Consider the following 14898-nt stretch of genomic DNA (forward strand, 5'->3'; position numbering starts at 1 on the left):
GAAAACAGCAACAGTAGAAGCAGACAAACCACTTGAGATTATTTTATTTTTTTAAAGTATGTTAAAGATACTTTAACCTCAGGAAGTTGGATATAACTCGGATTGCTTTGATTGATCAGAACAACAGCTACCTTGAACTGCTTTGGATTTTTAGATGTACACCTTCACATACTTTGGAGTGCACAGATGTCACACAGATACTGGGCAGGATATTATCCTGTCTTCTAACATCACACTGATGATCAAAAATACAAAGTAGAGAGCGAACATAGTGAGCCCTAGGATTTTGTTCATTTTCCATTTACATAAAGCAATTGAGATGATAACAAATAGAAGCATGAGAAAAAGCAGAACAATTGCACAAAACAAACCATTACTACTGACTGCAACAGGACTGAATCCGTTGAAGACTGAATAAAGAAACCAAGGAACTGGCAAACTGCAAGAAAAGGAAAAGTAATTGAAATAAATGCTTGAAGGCAGTTCATTTTCTGCATTATAAATAAGCAATTTTTCTGAATTCTTACAGGAAGAAATGCATAGCTGCATTCAGCAGAACTCAGCGTAAATCTAACATTGATGTTGTTGATGTGGAAAAATTGCATTTGGATAATGCTTGTACTATCATAATGCAATCCAAGAGTCTGAAAGGGTTTTCAATATAATAACTGTGAATTCAGTGTGTCGGCACACTCTCATAAAGGACTGGGTTCTGATGTTTTATCAATGAAAGACACCAGCGCAGATACAGAGCCTTGGTTGCAGTGAATCTGAATGCCTCTGAGTGACTGGATGAGTGTTCTGCCTGTAAGTCTTCAATGTTGGCCTAAGATGAGTTGCATTTTGTCCTAGAAAATCAGTATCCTGTTGACTCAGTTTAGGTAAGATGATAGTGCCATTTCATGCTACACACTGTTCTTTTAAGCTGTAGAACAGTGCCCTGAATGATGTGCAACTTAATATTCATTCTGCATTGGGTTGCCAAAATATCTTTCCTGGCTTGGTTAAGTTTTCTAAAAACAAATGTGTAGCTGGTGGTCCGACTGTCCTTCAGTTTGGTGCAGATGAAATGACGTTAACTGAGACATTTCTTAGTTTAAAAACCGTATTTTGTATTTTGGAAGAGCTGCATCTTTCAGCATTGAACTCATACTCACCCAACAGTGATATCGAAGATATTGCTGCCTACAGAACTGGAGACAGCCATGTCACCTAAGCCTTTCCGTGCAACAATGACGCTGGTGATGAGGTCAGGGATCGATGTTCCTGCTGCCAGTATGGTTAGCCCCATAATTTCCTCTGATATCCCAATTGTTTCACCAACCTAATAGAACAGCAACAAAGTAAATTGAGGCTGTTTGTTTTGGAACACAGAATGTAGTCTCACTGCCTTCTAGGTTTTGTGCTATATTTCATTCCCTTAACCGTGGTAGTATTTTTCTGTTGTACGGGATGAAAAGTTAAATTTAACGGTGTTTGTTAACCTCGGATTTGTTCTATACTATACATCACAGTGATCATCTGGTTGCAGTGTTGCCAAGACCAAACAAGGTGAAGTCAGTTACAGCCCAACACATTCTTCTGTCCTACATTTGCTGCTTATGGATGTATTTCATTTTTCATTTTGCAAGTTTAACATCAGCTCTTTATGAGAAATTTTAGCATTTATGGCTTGATTAACTATGCTGTGAATGTGCAGTGAGCCACTTGATATGCAGCATGGGTCTGAATCTACAAGGCACAAATTTCTGTTGCCCAGGGCTTCAAGTGCATGTTAAGGCAGACAGAGTTGAGATCACTTAACAGCTTCCAGGACCTGTGTTATCCTAGAACTGTAATTAGATAAGGGATAATTTTCTTCCACACAGATGCATTCATCAATTGAAAAGTATTAAGGTAAATCTTGATGGCACTTTTCTTTTCGCTGACGCACAAATTCCCTTAGAAGCTCTTCAAAGAGAACCTTTTGTCAAATCAAAAAGAATGAAACTGAGAATTCCCTTTTGGATTCTGACAAAGCAAAGTTTCTGCTGCTCTGATGGATGACTGCAGCTGCAATTCATCAGATAAAATGCCACAGTGACAATCTGTTCCCTAACATCTACGTGATCATAAATGATCTTGTTTGCAGACAGACAATGAATCCCTCACCTGATGAGCCCACCACACCATGAGGTAAGAGAACACCGCAATCCAGATGATGGAGCCGAAAAATGTGATGACGAAGAATTTTTTTGAATCCTGTTAAAACCAAGTTTGAAAATAAAAACATGAAGTTTCAGGAAGGTTAACAATCCTCGGGGAGAACTATTCACATGGAGCACTTCACTGCCATCAACTGTTTGAAAGAGACCTTGGTCTTTGTTGGTAATTTGACAACTTCATTAGATGACCAATTGTTGCTAGTTGTTAATTAATTTAATTAAGTCTCTGGAACTAAGCTGTCCTACAGCTGGGGCTTCTTTCCTATTCTCTGCAGCATTAACAGTGATTCATGTATAGGACTCTTGATGTGGAAAAGTAGAATGGGGGATTCTTGTTAAGAAGTCTAGCTCGTTTAACAGCAATGGTAGCAGAAGAAAAATGGATTCTTACTGGGTTTCTCACATCAGGTATAGTGCTCCACAGAGGGAAGACGATGGGAAAGAGGAAGAGGTAAATTGCTTGTTTTTTCCTGGTTTCTGGCCATTCAAGAGATAATGGCTCATCGTTTTCTTCATCATCTGTGCTGTCATCATCACTGTCATCCTCACTGTCAGAGCTGCTGTCTTCTGAGTTACCACTGTCTGAAGGAGGCTGTAGGTCAGGAAAAAGAATAACCCAAATGCTTCATCTAACAAGGAGCTGTGCAGCATTTATTCTCCGCAACCATGCCGTGGTGGAGGTCAGATATGTGAAGTGGTTGAGGACAGCCAGAGCCTGCATCTTGTTACTCTGGGACAAAATCCAGGTCCACCCTATTTTGGTGCAGATGCCTGTCTTGTGATTATGTTAACTATTATGTATAAGTAAACTAGAATGAACTTGAAGATAGAGTTTTAACACAAGTAGAAGATTGGCCATCTTTGACAACCTTTCCTCATCAAAACAATCACATTACATAATTGGAAGGAGGGATGGAGGAAAACAAGGCACAAGAACATGCTAATGTACAGACTAACTTTACTTTTCCTTGTCCTGGAGTTGCCCTCTGACCTCATAGGAGTCAACTGAGGAGAAAATACTATGCAGGAACAGCTGGTATCATGTTTTAGACCAAGGTTGTCCTCGGTCATAAGCCTAGATTTCTAAAATAACTTGTGTTACCTCATCACTGCACACATAGTCTACTTATAGTTAGCAATTATGAGAAACGTGCTTGGTTTTACCCCGGAAGCCCCAGGCTCTTATTGCCTATGATCCTTTATTTAATACCTGCCCATCTTGTGGTGTGTTTTCCTTCTGTTTGTCTTTGCTTGGTTCAGAGTCACTGGCAGGAGTGACCTGGACGGTCTTTTGTGATGCCTGCTTCTCCTCTTCTGCTAAAAGCGGTAAGAAGAAACAGTGGTTTTAGTCATGTTAGGCTGGTCCCCTTCTCCTTTATCTGCAGGTGAGTTAGTTTGCTCCAAAAACAGATTATTTCATGTTAAACCTAGGCCAATGGCTCATGCTTCCTGTTTGTCGTTGTGCCTGCTGTGAATCACTGTTCTTAAAAGGAGGTAGAAGCCGGTCCACCTGGTGCAGGTGATCTTAGGAGCATCCAAGTATTGGTCTGAAACTGCTCTAAGAGGCACATACACAAAAACAGGGAAATGCTAATTATCTGATCTCTGCCTGATGATTATTGGTTTCAGTCTGGATTCTGAAGCCTTTACTAGAGCCATCCTCTAAAGCCAGAAGGAATATAAAGCTTTACTCCCCTTTGTTTCTAGTAGAGCACAGTGCTCTCCAGGGAATGGGTACACTTTGAGGCTTCTGAGAAATGACAGCTGTGTGCTACCAGACGTTAATCCCCAGTCATCTGATACATACTCGAATGCAAATAGAGAAGTGCTGACACATACGGGGGGGGAAAAACTGCAATGTTCTCTGTGCTGTTGTGTTAACCTGCGTTAATCACATTATCCTAAGAATTGTACCTGGTTGGGGAATTATAGCATATCTTATGCTGAGCTGGGTGAGCTGATTCAGCATCTCTCACAACTGCAGTAAGGACCGAGTTTAGAGATTTTCAGAAATGTGTGTTTCCAAAGCTGTTTGGGATTTCTGGAGCAAGGCCTTACAAGAGTGGACATAGGATGCTCTTCAGCCAACATGGCAGCACATACTGGTAATGCACGGCCCTTTCCATGCACCAGATAATTTTGTGGAACATGTCAAAGAATGGGAGCTCACAGTCTGATGAACTCAATGTGTTGATAGTCTGCACTGAGAATTTGCTTCTTAATATTTTCCTGCAGTTTGGTCTGCTATTAAATGTGGAGGTTGGCGGCCCTGCCTGTGGCGGGGGGGTTTGAGATTCATAATCCTTGAGGTCCCTTCCAACCCAGGCTGTTCTATGATTCTGTAGCGATGGCTTTTATTGCCCACTGTTATTGTATATTGATTGATTTCTGCTGCATTATTACAGCAGCCACCTGTGACCAGCAGTAACAGAAAAATCTGTGTCATACTCTAGTGTTTCTTTGGCAGCCCCTGGCTGCTGAGTGCTGGGAATGTGTGGGATTACAGTACAAAACAAGCAAATGGTATTGACTTTTCTTGCACTCACCTTCTGGTTTTGTTCCTTGCCCAGTCGGAGAGTCAGCCTTGACCTTGGCTATATTGCTGAGCATATCAAGCCTGTCTTTAAATTTTGCTGTGAATGAGAAAGATGCATTTGTCAGCAGCTGTCAGTAGTGGGAGAACAGAAGCAGATTTGATGCAATATCATTTTGTTCCCAAAGGACTGCTGGTTTTGTTCATGCCAGATTATGTGCAAACTAAAAATGGACACCTTCCTTGTGCCACTTTGAGAGGCTTTACTGTGCTGCTGCCTGTTACCTGATTGTGAGGAAAATGGAAAACCTTCTTCTTTGTACATGATATTTCAGAGTATATGGAATGTCTTCCCTGCCAGTGAGACGCTCTGAAACTTAATCTAAGCTTACGGTATCCAGTTTTAAGATGGTCTAGGCTGTCCTGCAAAGGTTCACCCGAAAGGTCGTCTTCACCAGTGCAGTGTCCCACCCTGCATTTCTGGCACTGATGAGGACTTTTCCTGCTGTAACCAATGCTGTGCTCAGCTGAGCTGCTTTGTTATAGTTTTACAAGTAACTCTGTGTCTCTGTGTTTATCAGTGCAGCCTGCTGTGGGGAGTCTGCTTTACAGGGGGGTTGGACTCGATGATTGCTAGAGGTTCCTTCCAACCCCAGCAGTTCTCTATAGTTTGATGTTGCACTCAGATGTCTTAACTCCTACTCTTGTTGAAAGCGAGCAAGTCACCAGCTCAGAGAAAAGCCTCACAGGGTTTGTGCGTGGATGTGGCCACCAGAAATTGGCTGTGTTCTGCCTCGCTTGTGCGTGGGGCTGTAAATTAATTTCCTTTGGAAGTTTTATCGCGCTGACTTAATCTCCTGTACTGTTGACTGGGCAACCAGAATGTGCTGTTGTCGCTTGCCTCAAGGGCATGGCTTTGTCACTTTATTCATCACCAAGAGACTGAGCTCATAGAAATAGCAGCTTCAAGGCTCTGAGCCATGCAGGCGGGTTGAGTTCTAAGCTGAACTTTGTGAAAAACAGTGCATTTCAGACACGTGTCCAATAACTGTCCCTGGCTCTGACAGTAAGGTCTCTGGAGATGAGTCCTAGTCTGCTGTGGTTCCTGTTATCATCTGGGAAGCATTTTTCAGCAGGTGATGTGGCTGGAGAGAGGAAGTGATGAGTTCTCCTATGAAAAGCTGCTGGGACCAAGGAGCCCAGCTCTCCCTTCTACTTGCCACTCTTGAAGCCTATAGAGGGAATGTGAGGCTTTGTTCTCCCCCTGCTGCTGCCAAGCACAAGCACTGTCACCTATACAAGGCAGTGAGGTGACTTTCTGCTCCCAGATTCCTCAAACCACTGGCCAGCACTCCTTCTCTATTCATCTTTTCCCAGGAGCTGCCACTAACGCTCCTGTCAGCAGGGTCAGGGTGATCAGGCCCAGCCTGATTTACACAAACCCCAGCTGCTGGTTCCTGCCTTCACCTGGGCACGGGCTGTGAGCACCAACCCAAGCAGAGCCTGTGACCCTCCATGTTAGGGATAAACAGCTTAGGCCCAGGGCACTATCCAGTTCTCATCAGATCAGCTTCATTTAAAAAGGTGTTAATGCCTCTGACACACATTCTGTGCAGGATGTATTGAGACTGGAGGAAGAGATGGCTGTAAGCTGACAGATCTGTAGGTCAGCATGGCAGGAGGGATAGCTGTCAGCTCAGCCCCTGCCTGTGCTGGGGATTAGCTCAGCTGAGCAGGGCAGCATGCTATTGTAACAGCCATGGGTCCTGTCATGGCCAAGCACTTGTTTTTGAGGGTGCTGCCTGTGTCTGTGGTCCTGTGAGGTGTGTGTGTGTGCCAGTGCAGTCACTTGGCCTGACTTCAATACTGAGTGTTGTCAGCTTCCAGCAACTTGCACAGAGGGATGTCTCTGATTTCCATGAGGTCTGCACTGTGTGTTTCCAAGTCTACTCCGCTGCTCCACCAGTGGCTCCTCAGCTGTCATTTTTGTTGCTGCCTTTTTGTTGCTGGAAACTCTGTCAGCTGGTCTGAGAGCGCCTTGCACAGGGCATGGCTACATCCAGAGATGGTCCTCAGGCAAGTTCCCACCCCGAGAAGCAACAGCATCCAGACTGTGTTTGGGATTGCAGGTAACCTTCTGCCTTGGGTACAGCTCTTGTATTTAGCTCATTCTTTGGTTCTGGTGTTTAATCCACCAGGTCTAACTTATACTATGAGGAATGGGGAGGATTTTTTAAAATATGGCACAAACCTGAGGGACATGAGGGTTCTGCTGTCCTAAAAGTGCGAGTAAAATCGATCTTGTGATTATTTTTTGCACTTTTCTCCCTCTTAAAGCAAGTGATTGCTAGAGATGTGACTGGAGCTGAGCTCTGGCCTGCAGTGCTGCTTGTTGATTTATTCTGGTCTAACGTCCAAAATTAATAGCTCTTTAACTGGGACATAATGAGGGTAGGCAGCTGTGACAACCTTGCTGCTGGATCCTTTGCCATCATATAAAAGTAAGATCAGATTTCTGCCCTTTGTATAACTAGAGTGTAAGGAATAACCCCATGGTAAAACGTGAGGTTCAGAAATGAGAGGATTCCTCAGTCTTCCCCAAATCCTTGCTGCCTTTATCTCCTCAGCAGTTCCCTCCAGTGTCTATCTGGAAGACACTGTGCTTCTAGACTTATTGTCCAAGAACATGAGGGAAAGTCCAGCGTTGCTAGAAACTCCTCATTTAGAAAAGGTTCTCTGAAATGACAGGCTTCTGCCAAAATGTACTTCAGAATGCAGAGTAAATGTTAAAACTCCTGAAGCAGCTCATCAGTTAGAACACCTCATCTCCTCCAGACACAGAAAAGGACTTAAATTACGATCCTTTCTTAATACCAACAGAAAATGTCAAACACTGTGAACTTAATCCATTGCTCAAATGAGAAACTTTGTTTCACAAGGGGAGCTGAACCAGGGGAGGAACGGTGAAACGAAGTTTGTATTTCAGCCTTCATTTCTAAGAGCTTTGACTGTGTAAGTTGTTTTGGCAGTCCCAGTGCTGTCAGTCTAACACAAACTTCTGGGCTCTGGCTGCCTTGAAACAGCTTCTGTGCGGCTCAATACAAGGCAACTGCAGCATCAGGAAGGAAACCCCCCAGAGATCCTGCCTGCAGTAGGTTAAGTCAGGAACTGCTGAGAGAGAGTTGGCAACCTTTTTCTTTTGTAGTATTCTTTAGCATAGCCTCCAAGTGCTGATGCTACACGCTTTGGCAATAAGCAGCGAGGACCCTTGAGGATACAGGTTACTTTGGGATTGTTTTTATGTGCCACCTAATTACAGATAGTGCTGTATGTGCTGCAAAAAGATGGACGTTATGGGTGGGAACCAGTTGTCCTGAGGGTACCAAAGGGCAGCAGTGATATTAAATCTGAGGTTGGGCTTGCAGCTGTGAAATGCCTTGGCGGGGTCACATCCTATTCAGAGTTATCCTGGGGAAATCTCTTCATCTTTTTGGCAGGGATCCTCAAAGCACTTCAGTGGCTCAGTTTAGTCAGAACTGATTCTTTTTCTCCAGGCTACCTTTTCTTTAGTTATGAGTCTACCAGGGCAAGGAGCGTCTCCTGCACAATACAAAGTACCTGGAACTCTGGGTCTTTGATTTCAAGTGCTGTGCTGTTGTAATATCAAAATATGTTGTAATTTCCTTCACGATTATCTTTTCCAAGGAGCTCCAGCAGTGCTGAGTAAAACAGGCATGTACCCGGGGCAGAGGTTAACTGTGTGTCGTCATTATAGCAGTCAAAGGAGTTACAACCTTTTGGAGAGACCAAAACCCATCCTCACTGTTGCCGTTAGACTTAAGTGTGTAAGGTCACACTCCCATCTAGTGGCTGCAGCACACAGAGACAGGGACTCAAAGTCTGCATGGATAAGAGGAAGCTCTCCTTCAGAGACAAGATCCCAGCTGCCCCTTAGTCGCAGTTATCCATTCTCCAGAACCCGTGTAATGCCACCAGTGGTAACTGAACAAGGCCAGTGGTCTACAGCTGCACTGAAAAGCCCTCACCATGTGCTCTGCGCTGAGCTGGCTGGGGCAGCGCTGCCATGCTCTCCTTGGCCTGGGCCCCCAAAACTCCTGTTGAGGGTCTCACCAAACTGAGCACCAGTCTGTACAAAGGCATATAGAGGTGCAAGAAGGATGAGAAGGAGTCAGAAGTTCACTCAGTGGCAGCAGTCCTTCAGGTCTGGCATTTCCTGATGCTAAATCAAATGGCACATCTCATTAGATTCTGGTTTTATCCATGTGCTTTTGGTACAATATTCTGCATGGAACAGGATGCACTACAGCAAACCCTGATGAATTTGGCTCTTGTTAGGGTTAGTAATTTGATGGGTGCTTTTACTAAAAATTTGTCAAAGGGAACACTTATCTGCCTTGTCCTTATAAAGCCTCTTTAGTTCCCTCAGTCAGTTCGTGCTGCTGGGATTGTGATCTGGAGAGTCCTTTTTGTAACCTCACTGATAGACACGAGAGGTGTTTATCTGCTTAGCTTCAATCTCCCTTTGAATGGACAAAGGATAATCTCTTTAGAACAAGTAGGGCAGTGGAGGGGCAAGGCATGTGCTGAGCTGGGAAGGAAAATCTAAAAAATATCTTTTTTAAAAACTTTCTTAGCATTTCTTGGACAAGGCAGAATATTAGTAAATTTCTTACAGAGATGGGTGATGCCCTGTGCCTGGCAGCGTTCAAGAGATGTTTGCTCAGTGCGTCATTGATTTGCTTTGACTTCTGGTTAGCCCTAAAGAAATCATCCAGTTGGACCAAATGATCTTTAAAGGTTCCTTCCAACTAAACTACCCTATTCCATTCTACTTAGTCACATTCTGAAATGGTGCCGTGTGCTCTGGCAGCGATGGTGCAATGTGGTGTTGCAAGGTGGGCATTTAGAAGTCCTCAGTAGTGGTCCAAGTCACATACAAGTTACTTTAGCCATCATAATTGGAACCTGCTGTGTGTTTTAAATCTCAGCTGGGATTTTTAACCACCATCAGAAAGATAATTTTTCAAGGTTTTAACTTTTCCTCTTCTTCAGGTTTATGCCTCATGAGGGACTGTGTGTACAGCTGAGGAAATGCACAGGTAATGGGCTCCTCCCATGTGAATTTCCCTATTGCAAATGAGGCTGATATGTTGAGCCAACCCTTTCCTAAATGGCCATCAGATAGAAAGCCTTCAGCTGATTCCACTGCTCTATGTTCAGTGATGCTGCCTTCCACCACCAAAAGACATGCCTCCATTCAGCTGCTCTGTGATAAAGACTGCAAGATGAAGCCCCTTGCATGTGGAAAATTCACTCACCTCCTGCTAGGGGGTCCAGAGTGTGGATCATGAGTTGGAAGATGGTGCTGCGCATTTGAGAGTTGTGCAGGGAGGCTGAACTGCTGCCTCGTTGTAAGACTGTTGTCGGCTATGGAAAGGTACAATGCAACAATCAGTAGCAGTTTCCTCCTCAAAGCATCTTCACTGTTGGTTCATACAGAGGCTGATCTCCCCAACCCAGCATGGATTTCAGACACCCTCTGCATGCAGGTTCACAGGATAGCTGTCAGTACCAGCTACTCATAGCAAGATGCATGCTCCTGAAACTACAGGTCAGTCTGTCCTTAGATATAATAAGTTTTCACTGACTCAACATCAGTACAATGTTATTATTGTAATAAAGTATGCAGTGATTTTTGTCATAATTAATAACAATAATTGATAACAGTAAATTTGTATGCCGCTCCAAGGTAGCACTACAGTGGTTTCAAATGGCCTAACTTAAACTGAAGGCTCTCAAGCTCTGTTCTTACTGTCGATACTACAGTCCTAATGAGCTTTTGACTGAACGTTAATTAGTACAGGTAGGTTAAATGCATAGAGGAAAAAATAGCATCCCTTTGAGGAAGCTAACACCTGTTTTGTTATGTACATGTGCAGCCAGTGGCCTCTGCACACAGTGACTGGCCAGCTAAGGAAGGAAAAAGTGGCAGGAGTTCAATCAGGAGCAGAGCACTTGGCTCACTTGCTATGGGGAAGAACAGACACTACCTCTGCCCTGGGAGGAAAATCAGCCATGAAAGCAGGTAAGAAAAGCTATGATCTGAATTCTCTTGTCTGTTTCACGCAGTTTAAAGTGAGGTACTAACAGCACTCTGCTAGTCAATTGCCGCTTGGACAGTCTGTCTCTTAGTTTTTTAAAAATTCCTTTGAGGACCCAACTCAGCCAGGTGTCCTCTTAATTAAGCTGTGACTACTGTGCCAAGAACTGCTGGCTCTTTGCATGAAGTAGGATTTAATCCAGCTTTCTTGACACAGAAGACAACGCTGTTTTACAGAGCTCGACAGAGGGAGGGGTTCAAAATATGGCTTCTTATCCTGGCTAAGTTGCTTAGACCTACCTGCAGCCTCTTCCCATCTGCTGGCTTTGTTCCGTCCTCTGCAACTGCCACACTGCTTTTCTGTGTACAAAAAAGAATGAAAACGTTTGAATGCCATTACCACTTCACCTGCTTTTGTGGGATCGATAGGTGGCTCTTCAGACTAATGTCTGTGAGGGTGGGGCAATCAAAAGAAATTACTGTGTATGAACACTACTGGAAGTGCCAAACCATGTGCTTTCCCTAAACCAATGCAGCCTCTGAGTGAAGTGGGATTCTGCCTGCAGCAACTCAGTGAGGATGTAGGTATCAAGAAACAGACCCACGTGTCCACTACCTCCTGTTCATTATAGATGTACACAGCCCTACATTTCATCCCCAAACATCTGTATTCTGACATATCTTCTTTCAAAGGCAGAGTGAGAACACAAAAATGCATCTTCTTCCAGTGATTAGCTTTACTTTCCATAAAAGTACTTTATTTTTCCCAAGCATTAACTCTAGCAGCTCTGTGTCATGCCATGATATGCTACTGTGAATTCTTTCTGAACTTAAAAGGCAAGAACTTTTTTCCTTTGAGTCTAAAGGGATGGGCTTAGTTCTTTATGACTGGTGATAGACAGTGATGCAGCACTGGCTGTGGGCTCTCAGGACTCGCAGCCATGAACCCTAGCCAGAAGGCAGACTACAAGGAGGAAAGGACACTTTGTCAGTTTTGTGTGTCTTCAACTATCTTTACCCGTTTTCCTTCCTTTCCTTAAATTACATGAAGAGGGTGCCGAGACCAGAAGGGACAAAACATGTTTGAATGCCAGTGAGACACATCTGAATGGTAAAGCGTGCCAGTGCCAGAGGACAGCTTGAACTCTAACAGTCTGCTCCACATCTGGCAGTAGCACAGGCCAAGAGAACTAAGAGGTAGCAGAAGGAGCAGGGGGGGGAATGACTGAGGGGGAGGAATTGAACAGGCAGACTCCGATCTCAAGTGTTCTGGAGTGCATGTCCTGGCCGGATCTGACAGATTGAAAGGGTAACTGGCTCTGGCAACAGCCTTCAGATGCTGTCTTTTTGTAGGCAGTCATGTCTTCCTTCAAAAGAAAGGTCCTGGTCTCAAACTTTGAGAACATAATTACAGCCACAGACCTTTTTGTCTGTGCACCAGTAGCATAAAGAATTGTGTCTCTGACACAGCTGCGGTTAATACATAGAAACAGGATTTGGGCATTTTGATCTTGTGACAAAATGCTGACCAGGAGCAGCGGCAATGGTTGTGGAAGGCTGCCAGATCCCCTTCTGTGCTGCAGACTGGTAACAGGTGATGCCACCAGCATCACTGTGACACACCCAAACTTGAAATGGGAAAAGAGAGTTTCTTTCAACATCCCTCATCTGTAGGAGCTTGGAGGTTGGCCATTACAGAAGCCTTTGTTTTTTCCTGTTTAACAGAGTATTGTCCAGTCTTGTTTCCAGACTAATCTGTTCCTGAAAGTGTGTGTCTTTTTTAACTCCTTCACAACCACTAAGTGAGCAAAATCTCATTCCTGTCTTTGAAAGATGCTGAGTGATCTCAACACACGTTTAATAATTCATTGGGTATTTAGTAGTGTTCTCTCTAGTTTCTTAGAATCTCTGCTGTCTAGATTGCATTTCCTTCATTTTATAATCATAACTATTAACCAGTGCCTACATCCTGAGGTCTTGTTTCAGTATGCACTTTGTCAAGAAGATGCAGTCTTTTGGGGCTTTTTTTGGTGGTTTATGATAGGATTAATTATTTCCATCTTGCCTTTTGAACAATAAGGACACCAACCTTTCGCATATGCTCTGCTGATGCTGCCTGCACAGCACTTAGCTTCTTGCTCAGCTCCTCCTTGACCCATTGTTCTAGGGACACGTTGTGTTTCATAGTGAGCACATATGTGGCATAGGCAGTCAGTAAAAGGAGGCTTTCCCACCAATCAATGACACTGTCTAGGAAAAACAGGATGAGCATCAGTAAGTCTAGAATGTAGAATGAGATGTCTCTAAATAAAGGCCACCATGTTAGGTGTAGTATCTCCCTTGAGAAGAGGGCACAGGTGCCAATGACAAAGAGGATATTAAACACTGCTGAGCCCACAATGGTACCGATGCCCACATTGCTGTGTGAGATGAAGACACCTATGAGGGAGGTGAAGAGTTCTGGTGCGGATCCACCTGCTGCCATGAAAGTGGCTCCAGCCACGTCTTCAGAGATCTGCAACTTCTCTGTGATCACTCCCAGAGCAGGGACAAAATACTCATCACACACTATGGCCAAGGCCACAAATACATACATCATGCCAAAGATGTGTAGTACAACCCACCCTCGCCTCCGTTCTTCCACACTGAATAGGTCCTCGGGATATTCTCCTTTGGATTCATACACCGGCTTTTCACCTGGGTAGCTTTCATTGACATTTTCTCGCTGTGTTGTATCCTCTGATGCAGTGATGGGCACAGTTGGCTCAGGATCAATATACACACAGTGCCTTATTTTGGGTGCTGCTGTGACATTGCCTGTTTTGGAAGTCTTGTTGCGGGAAGGTTCCCTGGAGGTCACTTTCATAGGGTCCTCATGTTGGCGTGCAGTGAGAAGTGCTGGAATGGCAGAGGGGTTGAATTGGAGCTGATAGACAGAGAGGAGTGACACTATGGCAAGGAAGAAAAAGATTCGGTTCCGTTGTAGCCGTCTTCTCCGTGGTAAATGCATTTCCTAAAGGCTCAAAAATCAGGTCCGTGTCCAGAAGCCACTGAAGACTTCTCTTGATCACCAGCTTGCCCTTATATCCACCATTGGAGCTTCTAACTGATCTTAAGCGTCAGGAGTGAAACTGCATGATATGAAGTGTAGAATCCTGTAAAGGAAGATCTAGCATTAAAAAAAAGTACTGCAACTTCCCATCATTACCTCACAGAGTGATTTTCTCTTTTTCAGTAAATGGAAATCGGCCTCAATTCAAGTAATCTCAACTCTAAATTCAGGCTTCTGTCTTTTCATTTGCCTTATGATGGAAGGCTGTGTTGATTAATAAACATAGGGTTAGCTTAATAACGGTTGGTCCAATCTGAGCTGAATTCTGAATGTGTTTTCAGTGCAATCACTAGTAATTCTGTAATGCTGATAATAGGATGAACTTTCTGCAGGAGGGATGATAAGGCTCCTGCTAAGGAGCCTGCTTGTACTCTAAATTGCCAGAAATGAAGAAGCTCTGGAGATGAGCCTATGCTGTAAAACCTCCTTCCAAACAGACCAGTTATTCACCTAAGTAACCTCAACAGGTGGATAGAAACTGTTTGCTAGTTCCCAGTTATGCTGCTCTCTGGCTCTCCAGACTTGCACTCCCACGGAGTACAAACCAAGCAAATGGTGAGCTTTCCTCTCCCAGTTGGAAGAGAGCAGGAGGAAGGCTTGGATCTAGGAATACTCAGGGTGCTGTGCATTCATTTTGTTTCTATGGCTACATCTTTCCGAGCCCTTCTGTAGAAGCAGAACCGGCAAAGTGGAATTATAATCATACCTTTTATTTGGGGATAATTAGCATATCTTGCATAATTATTTGAACACCATTTTGAAAGAGACAAATCATAACTGCTAAAGTGACAGAGCCTAGATTTGTGATAGTACAGAGACAGTGACTAAGGGCTGGACAGAATTTACCCTTCAGCACTGCTTGGATTTCTTTTACCTTGGAGTATCACTCTTCATGGATTTTGTTTTTCCCTAGAGCCATAATGTTGTT

The 14898-nt window shown here is 43.9% G+C and overlaps 1 protein-coding gene across 1 annotated transcript; it reads right to left on the minus strand.

The window, feature by feature from the left end:
* Nucleotides 1-189: 189 nt before the first annotated feature.
* Nucleotides 190-13868, minus strand: SLC24A1 (solute carrier family 24 member 1). Its single transcript, XM_072345765.1, has 9 exons — nt 12948-13868; nt 11159-11218; nt 10077-10185; nt 4751-4837; nt 3415-3521; nt 2596-2796; nt 2152-2241; nt 1158-1324; nt 190-439 (listed from the first exon to the last, which is right to left on the minus strand). Exons 1-9 carry the CDS (start codon nt 13866-13868, stop codon nt 190-192), a joined length of 1992 nt encoding a protein of 663 aa, XP_072201866.1.
* Nucleotides 13869-14898: the final 1030 nt, after the last annotated feature.

Source organism: Excalfactoria chinensis, chromosome 10 (assembly GCF_039878825.1).
Source record: "Excalfactoria chinensis isolate bCotChi1 chromosome 10, bCotChi1.hap2, whole genome shotgun sequence".
Lineage (NCBI taxonomy): Eukaryota > Metazoa > Chordata > Aves > Galliformes > Phasianidae > Excalfactoria > Excalfactoria chinensis.